This window comes from Diceros bicornis, chromosome 32 (genome assembly GCF_020826845.1).
Source record: "Diceros bicornis minor isolate mBicDic1 chromosome 32, mDicBic1.mat.cur, whole genome shotgun sequence".
Taxonomy (NCBI): domain Eukaryota; kingdom Metazoa; phylum Chordata; class Mammalia; order Perissodactyla; family Rhinocerotidae; genus Diceros; species Diceros bicornis.
In genome coordinates, this window is record NC_080771.1 from 37,538,958 (window position 1) to 37,559,745 (window position 20,788).

Here is a 20,788-nt window from a genome sequence, read left to right on the forward strand (position 1 = left end):
TTTTGCTCCACCATTCGTGCTCCTGTGGTGTAAAGACATTACGTTGGAACCAGAACCCTCTTCTGATGGAGCCTACTGCTCATGCCTTCCTGGCCCCCCTTCTCGAGGCATCATGAGGTTGGGCCACTGTTGATGGGGGTGTCCAGTGTGCAGGAGTGGGATTAGTACCACATTCTACCCAAAGTAAAGAACCAGGGGCAAGACTGAAATCAGAGAGAGGAAGTCAAGGTGACTCCTGGGTGACAGAGGCCCTCAGACTCACCAGTGCGGGCTCATGGTGGGGAGGGTCCCCGTGAGCTGTACACCCTTGTGGGGAAGGCAGTGGTGGTTACTCTCCGGCTCCAACCAGAAACAGAAGCGTCTTCCTTTCTACACGTAATGCTGAAGTGACGCTGTGTACACCAAGGCAGAGAGGAGCTCGCAGTGTTACACAATGGCATCGCACCATTGTGAGCCCATTAGCACAAGACAGTGTGAAGACCTCTACGTGTGTCCCTCAGCTGCACTGCCTCCTTTCTCTGCCCCACCTACTCCTCAGACCTGGTATCATTTTATCCATAAAATAAATTCTGTCGTCATCTTATTATTATTATTGCTGTTATTTAGCATTGTTTGTGAATAGCATATTAATTATTTGCAAATAGTACCACCAAAGACCTTAAAATTATTTTTTTCTTTTACCTTGATTACCCATTCCTTTTGAAGACCTATTTATATTCTAAAATATGCCCAACAAATTCTTCTCAAAGAACAAAGTTAAATTTTGGCCGTAACTACAGTTTTTGTTGTGAATGTTAGAATAGTGATGTTGGATGAAGGATGCTCCACAGTGCCTGTTCTTTATTGTACTGAAGAAATGGTATCATGTCTGAGAAGCTAAGGCTGCCTCTGGTTGTGCTGGGTAGGTTGATGGTTTCGGGATCGGCCGCCCTGCCCCTGCCTGTGTTGGAGAAGTGGAAGAACATCACAGGCCACACTCTGCTGGAGAGGTACGGGATGACGGAGATCGGCATGGCCCTGTCCAACCCCCTGACTGCAGCCCGCCTGCCAGGTACGAGCAGTGCCCACAGCTGTGTCCTGTCCCTCTGCTCTGAGCCGCTCAGGTGGGCCAGTCTGTGGAGGATGCTGCCCTGCGGACCAGGGGAGCCTTCTTGGGATGCCGGCCAGGCAGCCACAGCCTGTCGTCTCTGGGCAGTCACTTTGCTGTCAAGTGGCTGGTCACGTACTGTGTCCTTGTGTCCTTCCCTGGTGACCTGGGGGAACGAGTGGGAAGAGTGGGAGCCAGCAGAAGCTGTGTGCTCAGCAGACTGCCTCCTAGGGCTGAGTGCTGCTCACGTCCAGACCACAGCGGCCATTGGCGAGAGCCTCCCATCCAGGCGCCCTGAGCCACTCAAGGCTGGTGGCAGCAGGAGAGATGGCGGGCATGGATGCAAGGGTTGGGGGGACCCTCCCCCTGTGCTTAGTGACCTGCATGCATCTAGATGCTGCTCTAGACAGGAGTTCCTGAACTTTGGTCTTCCTGTCCAGCCTTCTCCAGGACGTTCCACTCTGACTTCCACTTAAACAGACTTCCCGTCCTGGGTCCTTAACAGGGCATCTGAGAGCAGAGCCCGAGGCCTGAGATGGGAATGTGTTCTGTGTTGTTCCCAGCCCTTCTCTGGTCCTCACAATGAGTCCCCTCCAGTTTGTCCAAAGCACAAGAGATAGCTCAGTTAGAGGTAAAATAATTCCGTATCTGTAATTATATCTGTACATCCATTTATCTTACACAAACACTAAAATTCACTCTTCCCATGTTCAGTTCTGTGAGTTTTCAAAAACGTGTGGTCGTGTAGCCACCATCACATCAGGATATAGAAGGGCTTAATTGCTGCAAAACTTCCCCCTTTTTGTGGTCAGCACCTCCTCCACCCCAGGGCCAGGCCAGCACTTTCCTGCTTTCTCTTCCCATGGTTGTGCTTCTGGAATGTCATACAAATGAATCCTACAGGACGTGGCCTTTTGGGTCTGGCTGCTCTCACTCAGCAGGACGTGTCTGAGACTCGTCCGTGTCGTCACGTGTTCCTTTCCATTGGTAAGTAGGATTCTATGGTGTGGACGAGCCACCATTTGTTAACCTGTTCGCCAGCCAAAGGACATTGGGTTGCATCTAGTTTTGGACGTTCACCAGTAGAGCTGACGTAAATGTTCATGTGCAAGCTTTTGTGTGAACGTGTCTTTATTTCTTGTGAGTAAACACCTAGGAGTGGGATTGCTGGGTCAGAAGGAGGGTGTGTGCTTAACTTGCTGAGAAGCTGCCAGACTGTCTCCAGAAGAGTTCCTGGTGTAGGGATGGTCTTATCCCATGGACAGAAGATGAGGCTGAGGCTGTGAGGAACCACATAACCTGCCCAATGCCACATGGCTGTAAGTGATGAAGCGGACATTTGCACCGTTAGATGGGGACACCCACTTTGCCAGGGGCACAGTAGCACAGCAGATGGCCCAATTTGGAGGAAGAGAGAGGGGGCAAAAAGATGGACAGGGAACCTTCTGGGTCTTAATTACAATAGCAAACACAAGGCTGAGAAGCCAAGACCAGGAGCCGGAACAGGATAGAGCAAGCAAAGGGCGATGTGTTGACTGTCTGGGGGATTGAGATGGGGACTGTCTGTGCCTACGGGAAGGAGACACAGGTACCATCTGCAGGCAGGTGTTAAAGTGCAAGTCAGAGGCCCAGAGGCCCAGCTGGGGGCTCACCCTCGGATGGTGGAGGCAGAATCCCCAGGTGAGCCAGGAAAGCAACTGCCCTGGACAGAGGTACCTCGAGAGGGTCCCTGGCTGACTCGGCCACCTCCAGCTCCCTCTGAGGAAGGCAGGACCCAAGGACCCTGAAACGCAAGGTTTATTAGGTGAGAAATTCAAGTGCAGAAATTCTTGGATCTTAAATTATGGCTTCAGCTGATAATTCAGGCCTCAAAGACAGTGTGTGGAACATCAGAATGCGGGCTGGGTGTGGTCTCCTGTATACCAGAGTCAGACATCCGTGGTTTTTTTCTTGTCTGTGAAGCAGGCCTCTAACAGTCGAGCACACTGCCAGTTCCTTGGTGTGGAAAAAAGTAGCCCTCAACATTAAATTCAGGAGGGCTACATGAAAATCCCTCATGTACAATCTCTGAGCATCGGTTCTGGAGAAATCAGCCTGAGGAGCTTCTCTGGGCGCCTTCAAGTCTTCTCTGTACACCTTGACTCCTGGGCTGGGGCTCATTCCAGCCAGAGGCTCTGGACTCACGTTGGAGCCCGGCCTGTGTCCCTTTCACACTCAGGACACAGCCATGCTGCCCTCCCTGGGCCATCCCATGCCTGCTCCCTGTGTGGAGGTCGTTTCTGGCAGTCCCTTCCTCCTGCTGCCTGCACAACCTCTGAGCGTTACTCCTACCATCCTCCAGACGACCACCAGGATTCATTTAAAGTTTCTCGAAACGTGGTGGGGGTGTGGAAGGGCAAGGTTGTCCTCAGAGGAGGGCACACTGCGTGAGGGAGGGACGTTGCCATGCGCTGAGCTGAGTGGGATCCTCCGATCTTTCATTCCCTGCATCCCTCGTGGTTATTGTGCAGGGAGATGAATAATTCATGGCCGAGCGCTGCTGGGCCTAATCATGCTCTAATTGGGGGTTGAGATCAGAGGCACTAATGGCTCCTGCAGCGGCACTCCTTGGGGCGTTGACAGGAGCTCCAGGACCTTATCGGCCTGTTTCCATTCTCTTGGGACCAGCTGCAGAACATCCTGGCTCCCCAGACACTGGATGGAGCCGCAGGCCAGTTAAAGTTATCTGGGAAGAGCTGACAACTGTTTTAAAGAGAGGCAGAAGAATGACATGCCACTTCTGACTGTGGCCAGGACTGTCACCCAGGTGGAGGCTAGGAGTGCTGCACTGTCCACATGGGTGCAGGAGGGGACGCTGTCCACGTCGGTGCCGGGGGGGCGGGGCACTGCCCGCATGGGTGCGGGAGGTGGTGCTGTCCACATGGGTGCTAGGAGGGAGCACTGTCCACATGGACCATAGGAGGATGGCTGCTGCCCGGTTGACCATGCTCTGCCCCAGCCAGCTCGGGGGTGGAGTGGGGGTGTTTTAGAGCTCCGTGGCTGCCCCTCCCCTGGCTGCAGTCTCCTCACATGGACCTCACTTTAATGGATGACAGGTCAAGTCATTGTCTCTGCCTGGAGATTTTAACTCTATTGTGTTTGTGATGCTATAATTAATTAAGATTCTGTCAGCACTTCCATTATAGATTTTCTTAACGGTTTATAACTTGCACTGTCGAGAGGGGAGGAAAGGCCTTACTGAGCAGGGCAGAGAGAGGCTGGAGGCCAGGAGGGAAAGGAGAAATCAGTGGATTGAAAGGTGGGAAAGCAGGTGGTGTTGCGGGAGGCTGCTGGTCCCTCTTCTGATAAGAAATATATATTTGGTCTTCATCCCCGTTCCTGGGATAGAGCTCCTAAAACCCTTATCCTAGGTGATCAAGATGTCTTTTGTTAATTGATGACAAGCCCCTTCCACCATACCTGAGTCTGTGTTAATGAGATGACTTTGGAAAACCCCTATGGAGCGGGGCTGCTTGCCAGGAGAACCAGCCAAGTGATTAGAGGTTGGAACTTTCAGCCCCACCCTTCCCACCTCTGGGGAGGGGACACGGGTGGCAGTCGAATTGATCACCAATGGGTAATGATTTACTCAATCGTGCCCACGGAATAGAGCCTCCATAAAACCCTAAACATGCTGGTGGACATGTGGAGGTGCCAGGAGGGTGGTAACTGGAGAGTGTGGAAGCTCAGAGACCCTTCCCCATACCTCGCCCTAGGCGTCCCTTCCGTCTGCTGCTCCTGAGTCGTGTCCTTTGTAGTGAACTGGTGATCTAGGAAGTCAACTGTTTTCTGGGTTCTGTGAGCCGCTCTAGTGGATTATTGACCCCTAGGAGGGGGTCGTGGGAACCTCTGATTTGTAGCCAAGTCAGACAGAAGTGTGGGTGACTTGGAGACACACCACTTGAGACTGGCATCTTGAGGGGGGCTGGCAGCCTTATGGGACTGAGCCCTGAACCTTCTCCACACGCTCTCCAACAGCCATTGCAGGTGGTCAGAAGGCCTGGAGCAACCACATGCCTCCCCTGCCTTGGGGCCAGCTGGGAAGATTCCCTGAGGCTCCCTTTGTCCATACACAGCTCCATGGGGTCCAGGGCCTGGAAGGAGCCTCTGCTTCCTTCCTTCTGGGACGGTGAGTGCAGGGTTCACCCTTCAGGCGATGTCACTCTCAAAGAGGGCTCGGGGCTGAGCAGGTGTCACATCGCTGCTGAGACAGGAGCTCGGAAGGAAAGGAAAGAAGGGTGGGCTTTACTTCTGTGAGGCAGTCGGTCCTGCTTAAGATTCTGTGCTTGAGTTGATGAAGTGCCTCCTGATGGGATCGTCACACTCTGCCTGGTGGCTTAAGGTGTGTTCGTGGAGCTCTTTATCTCTGGCATGTACTTGAAGAAGTCCTATCTGACCAGTCTTGGGAGGTAATAAATCAGTCTACAGTGTCTGATGTTTTCTTGTTATTCACACTAACCAGCCTGCCCAGCACCGCCTCATTTCCTTCAAGCGGAAGAAACCGTCCTCTGGATATGGGTACAGGGCATTATCAGCCCAGCAGGGCCTACGCAGCCAGGAGGCCGGGGTTGGGGTGGTGTCAGGTCAGGGTGGCCTCAGCCCCACCTTTCACGCCTTCTTTCTCTTCTGCACTTTATCTGCCCAATTTCTCCCTTAAACCTTTTGTTCTGTGGCTTTTACACCCACACTTACATCATAAATTATGACCACACACTGTGATCACCAAGGGCTAACACCAAGGTAGCCTGTTGAAGTCTGACCGTAATGTACGAGCAATGGGAGCCACCTGAAGACCTCGGGCCCTGGCCGAGTTGCTCTGTTGGTGGGTCTGTCGGTCCTCATCAGACCGTGAGGTCCAAGGAGGAGCAGTGTAGACAACAGGAGGTAAACCTGTCACTGAACAGAGGCCCACAAGGCAAGGGGCATTGAATCAGGGAAAGATAACAACCTTGAGGTCAACTGGAAACCACATCTAGAGTGTGCAGAGTAGCAGCTGGTCTTCACTGCGCCCAGGGTCCTGCTGACAGGCTTTTGAGGTCAGAGGGCTGGGGTTGGAGCCAACTCCACATTCACAGGCTTGTCCTTGTCTCTGGTCCGCAGTCTTGTCTGCACACTGGAGATGAGACACCCCCACTTCCAGGCTGTCTCGAGTCTTGAGTGTCCTGGCGCCTGTGTTGCTGCTGGCTCCAAGTGGATGTACCACCAAGAAGAGATGGGAGGACTCATGTCCTGTGATTCCTTTCGTGTGAATGTCCAGAGCAGGCAAATCCACAGACAGAAAGCTGTTTAGTGGTTGCTGGAGGCAGGGGATGGGGAGTGGCTGCTGACGGGCATGGGTTTCCTTCTGAGTGATGAGAATGTTCTGGAACTAGGTGGTGGTGATAGTTCCACAGTGTTGTGAATGTACTAGATGTCACTGAACTGTATACTTTATGATGATTAATTGTATCTTAGATTTCACTTTAATTTTAAAAATCTTTGGAAACAAAAATAGAAAAAAGAAGAGAGGATGGGAGGATGCTGGTCCATCTGCTTCCCACCAGGACAGGGACACGTCTTTCTGACCAGAGTTGAGGTGTGAGGGCTCCAGGATGTGGGACAGCAGGGTGCTCCCCCAGATTATAGGGCCCAGGCCTGGGCCCCAGGACCTCAGATGCAGAAGACAGGTGAGGAGGACAGGACAACACCGGTCCAGCAGAACAAGACTGATGTAACAGACCTTGCAAAGAGTTCGGATCCTGAAATACTGAGCTGATTGTAGAGAGTTTGCTGAGTCAGCTTCCTGAGTGTTCATCCCTGACAAATCCTCACTCATTCCAGTGGTTGAAATAATGGGTCTGAGACCGTGAAGTGAATTCCCACAGATGCTGAGCATCTGGTCTTGGAACCTCTGCCCCGCCTCGCTCCTTTGTTACAGTGGCTGTGGGACACGACTGGGCCTCCTGCCCTCACCTGTGCAGGTCCCGAGTTGGATTGTAAGCTGCCCCCCCACGCTGGGGTGAACACGCTGAACCAACCACGGCCCCTAATAACGGACTCAGTGTTCTGGCAGTGTCCCCCTGCCATGGGGTCCCTGCTCACCCCCCGCCGCCTGCCAGCATCACTTCCTCGGAACCTTCTCTGCCCAGCGCATCTCAGTGCCCTTGTGTCCATGCTGTACTGATCAGCGGGCACTAGAGGAAAAGGAAGCTGTCCCAGTGTCCCTCCTGGGTGCTGAGAGGCGCCCCCGAGACGATTTGAAGGCTCTGGACCATTCAGAGCCAGGCTTCACATGCCATTGGTAGCCATGAGCACTGGCTGCTGCTGCGGCCAGTGCTGCCACCGTGTGCACCATGTGGGCTCCGTGCCCTTGGCTCTTGGGTCTTCTCCCATCTGCGCGATGTCCAGGTGGGATCCAGGCACCCCAGGCATGCAGTCCTCACCTTGGGAATCCCTTTGACTCTGTCTCCATTTCTCTCATGTTTCTCCTCTCCTTGCAGGTTCTGTGGGGACCCCGTTGCCAGGTGTTGAGGTGCGCATCGTCTCGGAAAACCCACGGAAGGAGGGCTACCCCTACGTCCTCCACGCAGAAGGAAATGAGGAGGAGACCAAGGTGAGCCTCTCTGTTGTCACCTGGCGGCACGGGGGTCACAGAAGTCACAGAGGTTAAGGTGGAGTCCCCACCACCCTCCTGGACAAGGGAGTTGCTGGCTGGCATTCACTGAGGGTATTGCCTGCCCTTTGGGCAGTGTACAGAGGGGAGCCAAGGCCCAGCTGGGCCTGGACCTCCAGCGCTTGGCCTGGCTTCTCACCAGGCTCCGTCCACTGGGGACGCCGTGAGGTGGGTCATGACAGCCTTGGCTAAGGACAGCCCAATTGAAAACCAAGGTCGTCGTCAGCAGGATCTTGTTAAAAATACTGCACTGGCCAGACCCTGGCGCCCACTCAGGCACAGACTCCCAGGGCAGATGTGTCCAGCTCCAGCAGCCTTGCTGAGGCCCTGCGGACAGTTCACAGAGCCCTATAGATGAAGGTACCCACTTGTGCTGAAACCACTGGTGGCTTGCTCTCAGTTTCTATTCTTCTAAAATTGATGAAGGTAGAGAGGAAGAAAGGAGCTGGTGTGTTATCTTACTTCCATGAGGGTTTTAGTAGCTGCAGATATGCTGATCGTCAGTGAACGGGAGTCACAAAAGTTTAGGGGTTAGTGGGAAATGGAATTTTGATCTAAAAGGAAGCTATTTCCCCTACAGCTGATGTCCATACTAGACATCGTATGCAATTGATTTCTTTTACCCCGAGAAAGTTTTAAAGGTTGAAAAAGTAGTGGGTCCTCATTTTTGCGTTTTCTTCATGAGCGCTGTCGGCCTGCTCCGTCTCTCCCAGCCCTGCACCTCCTGTGGGGCCTCTGTGTCCATACCTGAGACAGGAGGGTCGGCGAGATGGTTGTTGAGCGTTTTCATTCGAGCAAATAGGTGGAACTTGGTGGTTTTAATGTAATTTTATGAACATTTTTAGAGTGATATCAAGAAGTAGGTGTTCTCTTTACCCAAGGAAACTTCGCACCTGGGTCTCCGCACCCAGACCCCAGCCCACGTGGAGGATCTGCCCCCAGCGCCTCGCTGAGCTGCTCTCTCAGCCTCTCCTCCTGGACGTGATGGGCCTCCAGACCTGCCCTTGCTCCCCTCCACGGTGTATGGGCCACTTCCATGCTGCCCTCAGGTGGAATCCCCTCCCTCTTCAGGGCGGCCTCAAGGTCCCGAGCTGTACCCTCACTCCCTGACCGCCCTCTGCCTGGGCTCTTGCCTCTGCCCAGCTGGTCCAGGGCCGTCAGCCACACCCACACCTTGCGGTTCTTTTCTGGCCCTCTGCCTGTGCTCTGCAGCCCCCTCTGCCTCCTTGTGGACTCCTGCTCACACCCAGGTCACTGCCCCAGTGCCCGGAGGTCCAGCCCTCCCTGCAGTGACGGGCTGCCTCCCCCACTGGATTCCCAGCCTGTGTGCTGGGTCAGGGATGGCTGGTGGAGAGCATGGACTGGAGTGTGGGTTCCAGGGACACACTCTGTCAGGAGGTTCCTAGCAGAGAGGGGAGCGGTTGGGGGTGTGTGGATCCTTCAGACGCTAGCAGCACAGACGGCCTTGTGGGCTACTGCACTGCCCTCCTCCAGCTGCCGGTCACCTGATGGCTCGGCCTCCTGTGCACCTGTTCTGCTAGAACTGCCAGAGAAGAGGGGTGAGGGCGTCTCCCTCTAAAATTACAATAAAATGTAACTACTTTGCACCTGCGGTGGCAAGCAGTCTCCCCTCCCCCCCCCCCCGCACCTCCCTACCCCCGGCTGTTCCTGTTTTAGTCTATAGAGAGCTCCACACTGAAACACACTTCAGATGGAAGGAGCCGGCAGCCTAGCCCCAGAGCACCTTAATCAGAGAGAAGGGAGCACGTGTTCCACGGGGTGGTGGGGCTCTGGGCAAGCAGGTACCGCCAGCTGAGGGCCTAGGGGCCGTGTAGACGGGAGAGGAGATAAGGGAGTTTTGTCCTCTGTGCAATGTGAGCCCCGTGCAGATGCACCCTGACCGTCTAAATATGAAAGTGACAGGTCTGCCCAGTGGCGCAAGCGGTTAAGTGCACGCACTTCACTGTGGCAGCCCGGGGTTCGCCACTTCGGATCCTGGGCACGCACCGATGCACTATTTGTTAAGCCATGCTGTGGCGGCGTCCCATATAAAGTAGAGGAGGATGGGCACGGATGTTAGCCCAGGGCCGGTCTTCCTCAGCAAAAAAGGGGAGGATTGGTGTTGGATGTTAGCTCAGGGCTGGTCCTCCTCGCTAAATAAATAAATAAATAAGTAAGTAAGTGAGGGATCTAGTGCTGTGACACTGTGTTCTAGAACATTTCCAACTCACTCAAGGGGTCAGTGCGGCAGACAGTCCAGAATAGAGCTGCCTCCATGGCTGCGCAGAGGCTGAAGACGGCTCTATGGGAACAGCACAGCCGCCGGGCCTGTTGGCCACACGGGGGCTATGGTGCACCTGGGCCTTGTGTTTGATCCTGCGTGTGAGGCCGTGCTTGTCAGAGGCCCCTGAGTTGGCTGGGACCACCGGCCACGGGAGGGAATCCCCCGTGAAGTCCTGGCCGCAGGGACCTGTTCCTCTCTCCCCGTGGTTCTGCATGAAGGAGCCTCTAGGCAGGAGGACTCAAGGTCTTGGGCATGTTACCTGTAAGGCCTGCAGCCCAGCAACAGGGCAGTGCCTCCCTCCTGCATCTCGGTGGCACTTGTCAAAATTTCTCTGTCCTTTAAAGTGGGGCCTCAGAGATATTTTCCCTCCAGGCCCAGGACTTTGTAGCGTGAGAATGGAGCAAGAGTCAGCAGTGACCTGTGTGGGACATCCCATCTGGGCTGCTGCTCTGTGAGCAGGGCTGTTTCTCAGAGCAGATCCCAACTTGGGCTTCCATGCCTCTGCTTTCCGAAAGCCCATCAGCGCCTCAGTGCGTAGGATGGTCCCCAAGGCTGGGTTAGGCTTGAAGTCGTGAAAACTGCGGGGCCTGGGCCGTCTTGAAGGAAACACGTTTCTGTCCATTTCAGTGACGTGTCGCAGTGGAAACAGGAACTGATGCATCGCTCCGGTGGTGACCTTGATGTGACTGAACGAAGGCGGTGCTGCGGCGTCCATGGGACTGTCGGTGGAGGGACGGCTTCTGGGGTGTTGCAGGAGACCGCGGTCTGCGGTGTCCTTACATGGGCTTTGAACATGTTGCTGACAAGTATTGATGCTGTCTCTGAAAAAGGGATCTGCCCATCACAGTCCTTCCAGCTCCTGCCTGGTCCGTTAGAAATTCTCAGCACAGTCCAAGCTAGGAAGGACTGATGTTTGTAATGTTTAGAAGTTGGGATAGCTGAAGACAATTTGTTTCAAGGTTTTTGTTTTTTTTTTTTTTTTGACTTTTAATTGGAAATAATTTTAAACTTACAGAAAAGTTACAGAAATAACAGTACAAAGAATGCCTTCCTACCCATCTCCCTTCCCAGAAGCACCTGTTAACCTGGCCCTGCTCTTTTCTACACACAGATTTCCTCTGCGCCATGCCTCATGGCCCTTCACCCGTCACACCCCACAGCGCCAGTGCTCCCCCACATGACCACAGCACAGGATCAGGGTTCACTCATGTGACACCCTTGCAAGCTTACCTTGCCCGCCACCATGGTGTTCCTCCTGTCTGCTGACTCCGTGATATCACATGTGGCATCTTCCCTCTATTGCAGCCTCAGTCTGGGGACAGGTGTCGCCTTTCTTGTCATGGTGAGGACAAGTCTTGAACTTGGAAATGCCTCCTTAGCCAGATGGTCACCAGGCCCTTAGACCTGAGCGACAGGTGTGATGTCCACACAGGAGTATTTATCAAAGAGAGGAGGGGCCGGCTGAGCAGGAGTGCACCACATGCTGACAGCAAGCATGGGACACAGAGGTGCGGGGAGGGACCCTTCACTGAGAACCTCCCCAGGGCTGCCTGCAATGGGCACCGTGGCCTCAGCTTCTTCATCCGTTCCTTCCTTCTTTCATCCACCTGGCATGTAGCAAGCCCCCCTCTGGGCTGGGCACCGTGCCCCATGGAGCCAGCAGGATTGGGAGACGGGCATCAGCAGTGATGGTGCCCATGGCGGCAAATGGAGTGCAGGGCGAGGGACATGTCCCTCGGGCCTCTGTAGCCTGACAGCTCCTGGGGCTTCTCTGGCCGGAACCTACCACCAAGAACCAGGAGTGAGTGGCGGTGGGGGGCTCCCAGGCCTCTGTCTGCCCCACAAAGGGGAGTCTGCAGGGGGGACCGGAGCCCTGTGGGCCAAGCAGTCCTTCCCAGACAGCAGGGAGAGTACCTGTTGGCTCCCACAGGCCCAGCGCAAGGGAGAGAGAGGGGCTCTAGCTGACGGTATGGGCTCTTGCATGCCCACATCACCACGTGGCTGTGGAGCAGGGTGATGCCCGAGTCTGGGACGAGCTGTTACAGCTCAGGAGGGCGGTTCCCATGTCCGGGGCACAGGTGGAGCACAGTCTGGTCCTTACGCGGTGTCCCCTAGTGTGTGGTGGCCCCGGCCATGGCCAGTTGGTAACGTGGCCAGTGGCCCCGGGGCACTCAGTTATCCCAGCCGTCTTCAGCTCTGCTGCCAGTGCCGAGTCTTGCAACTTGGTCTGGCAGGACTTCAGTTGCTGGAAGAGCAGGCACCCTCCCTGTCCCCCACAGGGGGCCGTTCTCTGGCTCCATCTGAGATGGCTCCACCTTGACGGTTTCCTCTGGCTGCTGTCCCCCTACGGGGCCGGGACGTCACGCCGCCCACCCTGCAGATCGGAGGCTTTTGCTTACTGCGATGCATCTTTGATGTGCCACAGCTGCCCAGCTGGCTCCCGCCTGGAAACTGCGAGCACGTCGCACGCTGTCTCTTTATTTATTTATTCCTGTTTTTTTCAAATTGCTCACTTACGTGAGAGCAGACACCAGCCAGCAACAATAGGGTCCATCAATAGATAAATGGCTTCACAGCTGTATGTAGCACACAGGGTAACCAGGCCTTGACAGAATCTTCTCTTGCTGAGGGTGCAGAGACCCGTGTGGGATGTGCACACGGGCTGGAGCTGGAGGGTGGCGGCTGCCAGCTCTACTTTCCTTTATTTCCTCCTTAAAAATTAATTATCTCGTTATTTATCCATATGCAAGCTGTCACCGGACAGCAGCCTGCTCCACTGCCTCTCCCCCCGCGGCCACCAGCATCTCCTAGGCTCCCCTCCCGCCCTCTCCCTCGTCACTGCCATCTGTTGTTGCTGCTGCTGTGTGCCGCCAACTGCTGCACGCAACCCACAGTGGGGCAGGGACTGGGGCAGGGGCGCCGCAGGGCTGGACACACTCCGCTCTCGCTGGGGGTGCTGTCCCCACAGAGGCATTCACTTCAGACAGACAGCAGACCGTCCTCTGCCGTCTGTTCCTTTCCTCTTGGTGTGGTGGATTCGCACCTCTTTATGAAGGGCCAGGTAGGAGGCCGCACGACCATAAGTGAGGAATCTTCACACCGAAAAGCAAGTCCAGGGGGCACCCTGACGTGCCAGGTGAATGTCTGCGAGTACATAACTGCCCTGTGCCTCTCTTTCTGACTGTCAACCAGAGCCTGCCCCGTAAATGCCCTTTAAAGCCACACTCGGGAAATGCAAGGCCAGGAGCTGCCCACCTTCCTCCCCTTGGCTTCATCTCTACGTGGATGACCAGATCCTTCTGGCCTGACTTGTGTCCTGAGGCCCAAGCAGCAGGCTGTGCTGAGCTCGGCAGCCCTTCATCAGGACACAGCAGGAGTGGGAGCCCACAGCCAAGGAGGGCTTCAGGGGGCCTTCAGGGACAGGGGCTCTGCATGCGTCCGCCCTTCTCACCCGCTTCCTCCTCGCCCATGGCCGACCTGCCTGGATTCTAGCACCTTCTTCAAGCACGCCCTCCTCCACAGAGGAGTAGAACCTTCCGCTTAGCATGAACTTGTGTCAGAGAATCGGGCAGGTGTGAGGGGTCCCACCTGAGGGCTTTCTATCAGCACCTGCCGCTGACGGAAAGAAGAAGGACAGTGCTGCTGCCAGCAGGTTGTTAGGCCCGTGGGGGCGGCTCAGAGTTGGGGCCACCACCCTGGTCTGTGAAGGGATTCAGGCTGCTTTCAGATGAGGAAGTGCTCGTTCTGTTGGCCACTCTCAAGCCTGGCCCTGGTCATAGTAAAATGGGGTGGCACTCGTGTACAGGTGCGTGTGTCCTCAGTCACACCACGTCCCACATGCCCACAGGTGGGAGTCCCCTGTGAAGACAGCCCAGACTCTTCACTGCAGCGTGGATAGCAGCTGTGGCGTGAGGTCACATGTGATTGCCAGGTGCCCAGGGTCTGGCTGGTGCCGTGTCCCACCTGCACCCGGAGCGTCCTTGGGAACAACCGGGTCCCCCAAGCACGAGGAGTGGGCCTCACTGCCCACCCACCCAGCCCTGCTTCTCGTCCCCAGCAGATGTGGGTTGTTGACTGAGTGCTTCTGAGGAATCAGCAGACACCCCTGAGGGCTCTGGTTCTGCACGTGATGTGGCCGTCCTGGTGTTAGATTTTAGTCGAAGGCAATGTTTATCGTTACCTATTTCAGACTCTGTCTGTGGTGGTATTGTCCTCCGACTGTTCCTCTCCTCCTGGTTTATCTTCACTCTTGACATCCCCTCATTCCCTTGTCTCTAAAATTTACAGATGTCTCCAAAATTAAATTGACCTTATTGTCCCAAGGCCTGTCTGAGGGTTAGTGTTACAGAAACAAATGTGGAACAGGGTTCACTTTTCCCCTCTCCATGAAGGAATGAAAAATGCCATGTCTTTTTTTTTTGGCATAAAGAAAATGACGACATGTCTTAGCTACTTGATACTTGCTGTCAATAAACCAGAGACTTCGGCAAATCTGTACAAACGTTAGGATTCGTGGATGTGTCTGTCTTTATGGGATAAGCCCATCATGGGTAGATTAGGTGAACCTAAGAAGAGGCTCAGATCGAGTGTTGAATGGGGCTGGGCTGTAGGTAAGGAGTCTTGAGGGAATCTAGTTGAAAGAGAGTTGGCTTCAGTTCCAGAAGACCCCGGCTCTCTGCTCTGAGTCTGTGGCCGCAGACCCTGTGTGCTAGCAGCTGCTGTGCTCGGGCGCTGGTCAGTGTGGTGTGGGAAGGGGCAGTGTGACATCTGTGGGCGGTGGGCACCCTTCTTATTCACCAAGTCCAAGTCACCATCTGTGGTGAGACACAGCCCAATTTTGGAGGTGCCAATTGTGAAAAAATTCTCCTCAGAATTAATAAAGTTAGTATCTCTTCATTTCATGCAACTTGCCTGGAATAAGATTGTAAGTATTTTTTCTAATTGTATGAAATCAGAAAGTGAGGACACGCGCTGGGGGCGGGGCAGGCAGCCCTGTCTGACTTAGTGAGCTCTGGTCCCTGCTTACTGCCCACCGCACAGACCAGCGTGCATGCGGTCAGCGTGCGCCTGGCCACGGAGAGAAGAGCAGGGCCTGGCTTTTGCTGTGTCTGGACCGTGAGGTCCAGCACAGACGGAGGAATAAAGAGGGCCCACCGACTGCAGGAGCTGGAGTGGCCACAGCGGAGTGGGGCAATTCTGTCTGTAAATTCTGTCTGACCTAGACGATACATATACTGCAGGTATCATCTAGGTCCAATCAGGAGACAAACACAGTGATGTGAACAGGTGACGTTTAGTACCAGGAATGCCTGAACTGTGATGGAAGGGTGGCTGTGCGGAGTAGGAGGCCTCTGTAGGGCCCCGGGGCTGGGGCGGACTTTCTTCTTCTGTTGATTCTCACTCAGACGGAACCGAGTTAGAACTGTCTGTTTCTCCCTGCACTTGTCTCAGGTTTTGCTTCATATATGTTGATGCTCTGTCTTTAGGTGTGTAGATGTTTATGATGGTTATATCTTCCTGCTGTATTGAACCCTGTATTGATATATAATGTCCTTCTTTGTCTCTTGTAGCCCTTTTTGATTTAAAGACTATTCTGTCTGATATTAGTATAGCCACCTGCTCTGTTTGGATTACTGTTTGCACAGAGTATTGCTTTCCATCCTGTCACTTTCAGTCCATCTGTGTCTTTGGATCTCAAGTGAGTCTCTCGTAGGCAGCATATAGTTGGATCGTGTGTTTTTATCCATTCTGCCAATCTCTGTCTTTTGACTGGAGTATTTAACCCATTTACATGTGAAGTAATTTCTGTAAGCAGGGACTGACTTCCATCAGTGTGCCATTTGTGTTCTGAATGCCCAATACCTTTTTGTCCCTCATTTCCTGCATTACTGTCTTCTTATGTGTTTAGTTGATTTTTTTGTAGCTAAATGTTTTAATTATTCTCTATTTTCCTTTTGTGTATACTCTATAGCTGTTTTCTTCGTAGTTACCATGGGTATTACACTTAACATCCTAATGTTATAACACTAATTTGAATTTGTACCAGCTTAACTTCAATAACACACAAAACTACTCCTTTACAGCTCTGTCCCCACCCCTAGTTGTTGATGTCACAAAATTATGTCTTTATACATTGTGTTCCCCCAAACATAGATTAAAAATTCTTTTAAGTTCATTAATCTCCTAAATTATGTAGATAACAAGATTTGGAGTCACAAACCAAAGTTTGTGATACTAATTTTTGCACTAATTGGTTTTTTTTTTTAAATGTGTTCGTCTCTTAAATCATGTAGAAAATAAGAAGTGTGCTTACAAACCATTGTTACAATAATACTAGCTTTTATACTTGCCCATTTATTTACCTTGCCTGAGATCCTTATTTCTCCACATGGTTTCGACTTATTGGCCCACGTCCTTTCATTTCAACGTGCAGGACTCCCTTGAGCATTTCTTCCAGGGCAGGCCTAGTGGTCACCAACTCCCTCAGCTTTTGTTATCAGGGAATGTCTTAATTCCTCCTTGACTTTTGAGGGACAGTTTTACTGGATAGGATTCTTTGTTGAAGTTTTTTTCTGTTAGCACTTGGAATAGATCAGCACACTGCCTTGTGGCCTCCAAAGTTTCTGATGAGAAATCTGCTGATAATCTTAAGGATCCCTTGTATGTGATGAGTTGCTTCTCTCTTGCTGTTTCCAAGACTCTCTCTTTGTCTGTGTCTTTTGAAAGTTCGATCATAATGTGTTTTGGTGTGGGTCTCTTTGAGTTTATCTTACTTGGAGTTCATTGAGCTTGGATGTTTATATTCATGTATTTCATCAAATGTGGGAAGTTTTCAGCCACTATTTCCTCAAATATTCTCTCTCTCTCTCCTCCAAGGTATGTACGTTGGTTGCTTGATGGTGTCCCCTGGGTCCCTTAGGCTCTGTTCACTTTTTTTCCAATCTTTTCTGTTTCTGTTCCTCAAACTCAATAATCTTCATTGTCTTATCTTCAAGTTTGCTGCTGCTTCCTTCTGCCTGTTCACATCTGCCTTTGAATCTGTCTAGTGAGTTTTTCATTTCAGTTGTACTTTTCAGCTCCAGAATTTCTTTTTCGGTTTTCTCTCTCTTTATTGATGTTCCCATTTTGTTCATACACCATTTTCTTGACTTTCTCCACATCTTCCTTTAGTTCTTTGAGCATCTTTAGGACAGTTGTTTTAAAGTCTCTGTCTAGCAGATCTGCAATTAAGTGTTTTTCAGGGATAGTTTCTATTGGTTTATTTTTTTCCTTTGAATGGGCCATGCTCTCCTGTTTCTTTGTATGCCTTGTGAGTTTTTGTTGAACATGGACATTTGAATCTGATAATATAATAATTCCAGTGGTAACTCTGGAATCAGATTCTCCCCTTGCCCAGGGTTTGCTGTTTTTTTTCATTGTTTCTGCTTATTATTTTTGTTTTATTGATTGTTATAGGGTGTCTCTGTGTTAAGGATCAACCTGAGGTGTAAACCTAATGTCTTCTTATGTCTTTTCTGAGGCTTTCCTTGGGCATGTGCAGTCACTTTCTAATTTTCCCCATATATGCAGTTGTTTTTGAATGTTCTAGTATTATTGTCTGGCTCCTAAAATGGGAAAAGCAAAAGATGAAGGAAGGGAAGAGCACCAGCCCGTTAAGTCCCCTGGAAGTCACTTCAGCTGGTGGGGGAGGGTCTTGCAACAACAGTGGCTGCCTGCCTTTTTGTCTGCACCTCTGTGACCAGAAGTAGCCGTCAGAGCACAGATCCCCGATAGTTGGGGGACTGGGTCCTTTTTGCCCACCCTGGTTCCCACAAGCTGTGTGCAAGCTGCTCTAGGAACACGTGCACAGCTGCCTGCCCTGGAGCTGGGGGTAGGAGATTGGTGGCTGCTACTGCACTGAGAGCTAAAAATAGCCAAAATTAACCACAATTTTCCATCCAAGCCTTCCCCTGGAAGTTGCAAGCCTTAAACAAGACTCAACAGGTATAAAATAGTTCCATCAGATAGCTTCTGCCAGTGCAGTTGTCGTCCAGGTGGGGAGACAGATTCCTGTGCTTCTTGCTCTGCCAGCTGCCACTCAGGTTGTTTGTTTTCCTAGTGTTAAGTTTTGAGAGTTCTTTGTTGGATATCTGATTTACCAATATTTTCTCCCAGTTTGTTGTTCATCTTTTCATTCTCTTGTATTTCACAGAACAAAAGTTTTTTATTTTGTTGCAGTCTAATCTATGTTTTTTTTCTTTTATGGATCATGCTTTTGGTGTTCTCTCTAAGAACTCCTTGCCTAACTTCAGGTCACAAAGGTTTTCTCCTGAAAATTTTATAGCTTTATAGTTTAAATTTATATCTATGATGCATTTTGAGTGAATTTTTAGATAATATGTGATGTTTAGGTGAAGATTCTTGTTTTTGTGGATCAATAGCCAGTTGTTTGAATACTATTTGTTGAAAAGACTACCTTTTCTTCATTGAATTGCCTTTGCAACTTTGTCAAAAATCAATTGTACATATTTGAGCAGGTCTGTGTGTAGGTTGTATGTTCTCTTCCATTGATCTGTGTATCTGTTCGTCTGCCGTTACCACAGTCTAACTTTATAGTAAGTCTCAAAATTGTAGTGTTATTCCACCAACTTTATTCTTCTTGTTCAAAGTTGTTTGGGCTTTTCTAGTTCTTTTGCCTGCTCATACCAATTTTTGAAGTAGCATGTCTATATCTACAAAAAAAATCCTTTTGGGATCTTGATCAAAATTAAGTCTTTAGATCAATTTGGGGAGAACTGACATGGTTACTGTGATGAGTATTCCAATCCGTGAACACGGTATGTCTCTTCATTTACTTAGGTCTGCTTTGCTGTGTGTGTGGTTTTCAGCATGCAGATCCTGTATGTGTTCTGTTAGATTTATACCTAAGTGTTTCCTCTTTTCTTTTCTCTTCCTTCTATTCCTCCTCTTTTTCAACTATTGTAAGTGTAGAGTTTTTTGTTTGTTTATTTGCAATTGTTCCTTGCTAGTATATAGAAATGCAATTGATTTTAGTGTGTGTGGGCTTCATATCCTTTAGTAACCTTTCTAAATTTACTTATTAGTGTTTTTGTAGATTCCTTGGGATTTTCTACATATCCAATCAAGTTTTCTGCAAATAGGAACAGTTTTATTTCTTCCTTTCCAATCTGTATGCCTTTCATTTCTTGTTATTGCCTTATTGCTCTGGCTAGTACTTTAGTATGATGTCGAACAGGAATAGTGAGAGTGGATATCCTTGTCTTCTTTCTGATCTTATGGGGAAAGTATTTATCTTTTGCTGTTAAGCATGATGTTAGCTATAGGCTTTTTATAGATTCCATTCTATTCATGATATGCTGAGAGTTTTTATCATGAAGAGATTTTGAATATTTTCAAATGCTTTTTCTACATCAATTGATTTTTCTTCATTAGGCTGCTAATACGGTGGATTACATTGATTGAGTTCCTAGTATTGAACCAGCCTTGCATTCTGAGGACAAACCCCACTTGGTCATAGTGTGTCATCTATTTTGTACAGTGCTGGATTTGATTTGCTGACATTTTGTGGAGGATTTTTACATCTGTGTTCATGAGGGATTTTGGTCTGTAGTTTCCTTTTCTTGTACTTTTTTAGTCTGGTTTGAGTATCGAGGTAATGCTGGCATCATAAAATTAGTTGGGAAGTGTTCTAACCCCTTCTCTTTTCTGGAAGAGATTGTATATAATTGTTATTGTGTATTTTTTTTAATGTTTGATAGAATTTACCAGTGAAACCATTTGGGCCTAGACGTTTCTTTTTTGGAAGATTTTAGCTATGAATTCAATTTCTTTAATAGTTATAGGACTATTCAGGTCATCTGTTGCATCTTGGGTGAGTTTTGGTAGACTGTGGTTTTTGAAGAATTGGTCCATTTAAGTTGCTGAATTTATGTGTGTTAAGTTTTTCACAGCATTCCCTTATTGACCTTTTAATATCTGCAGAGTTTGAAGTGGTATCCTCCTCATTCCTCATATTGATAATTTGTGTCTTCTATTTCTTTTTTCTTTGTTATTCTTGCTAGAAGTTTATCCATTTTATTGATGTTTTTCAAAGAGCTCACTTTTGGACTCATTGAATTTTATTGCTTTTCTCTTTCCAATTTTAATTGATTTCTGTTCTTTATTATTTCTTTCCTTCTGCTTACTTTTGGCTTATTTTTCTCTTTTTCTAGTTTCTCAAGATGAAATTTTAGGTTATTGATTTGAGACCTTTTCTCTTTTCTAATATATGCATTTAATGATAAATTTCCCTCTAAGCATTGGTTTAGCTATACTCCCCAAATTTTGATACATTGTATTTTCATTTCACTCAGTTGAAAATATTTTCTAATTTTCTGATTTCTCTTAAGACTTCCTCTTTGACTCATTGGATTATTTAGAAGTGTATTGTTTATTTTCCAAGTGTTTGGAGATTTTTCTATTATCTTTCTGTTACTGATTTCTAGTTTAATTTCATTACAGTCAGAAAACATACTTGATATGATTTCAGTTCTTTTATATTTGCTGAGGTTTGTTTTATGGCCCAGAATGTGGTCTTGCTTGGTGAATGTTCTGGTACACTTGAACAGAATGTGTGTTCTGCTGGTTTGGGTTGGAGTGTGAATGTCAATTAGATGAAGATGGTTGACGGTGGTGTTCAGTTCTTCCATATCTGGCTGGTTTTCTGGCTACTAGTTCTGTTATTAGG

General features: G+C 50.0%; 1 protein-coding gene across 4 annotated transcripts in view; it reads left to right on the forward strand.

Annotated features, from left to right (window-relative positions):
* Positions 1-20,788, forward strand: part of ACSF3 (acyl-CoA synthetase family member 3) — a 71,060-nt gene that overhangs the window by 24,804 nt on the left and 25,468 nt on the right. For all 4 annotated transcript variants that reach the window (XM_058528483.1, XM_058528484.1, XM_058528485.1 and 1 more), the window contains exons 5-6: positions 906-1,051; positions 7,606-7,718. In XM_058528483.1, coding sequence (XP_058384466.1) covers positions 906-1,051; positions 7,606-7,718 — 259 coding nt within the window. The remainder of the gene's footprint in view (positions 1-905; positions 1,052-7,605; positions 7,719-20,788) is intronic.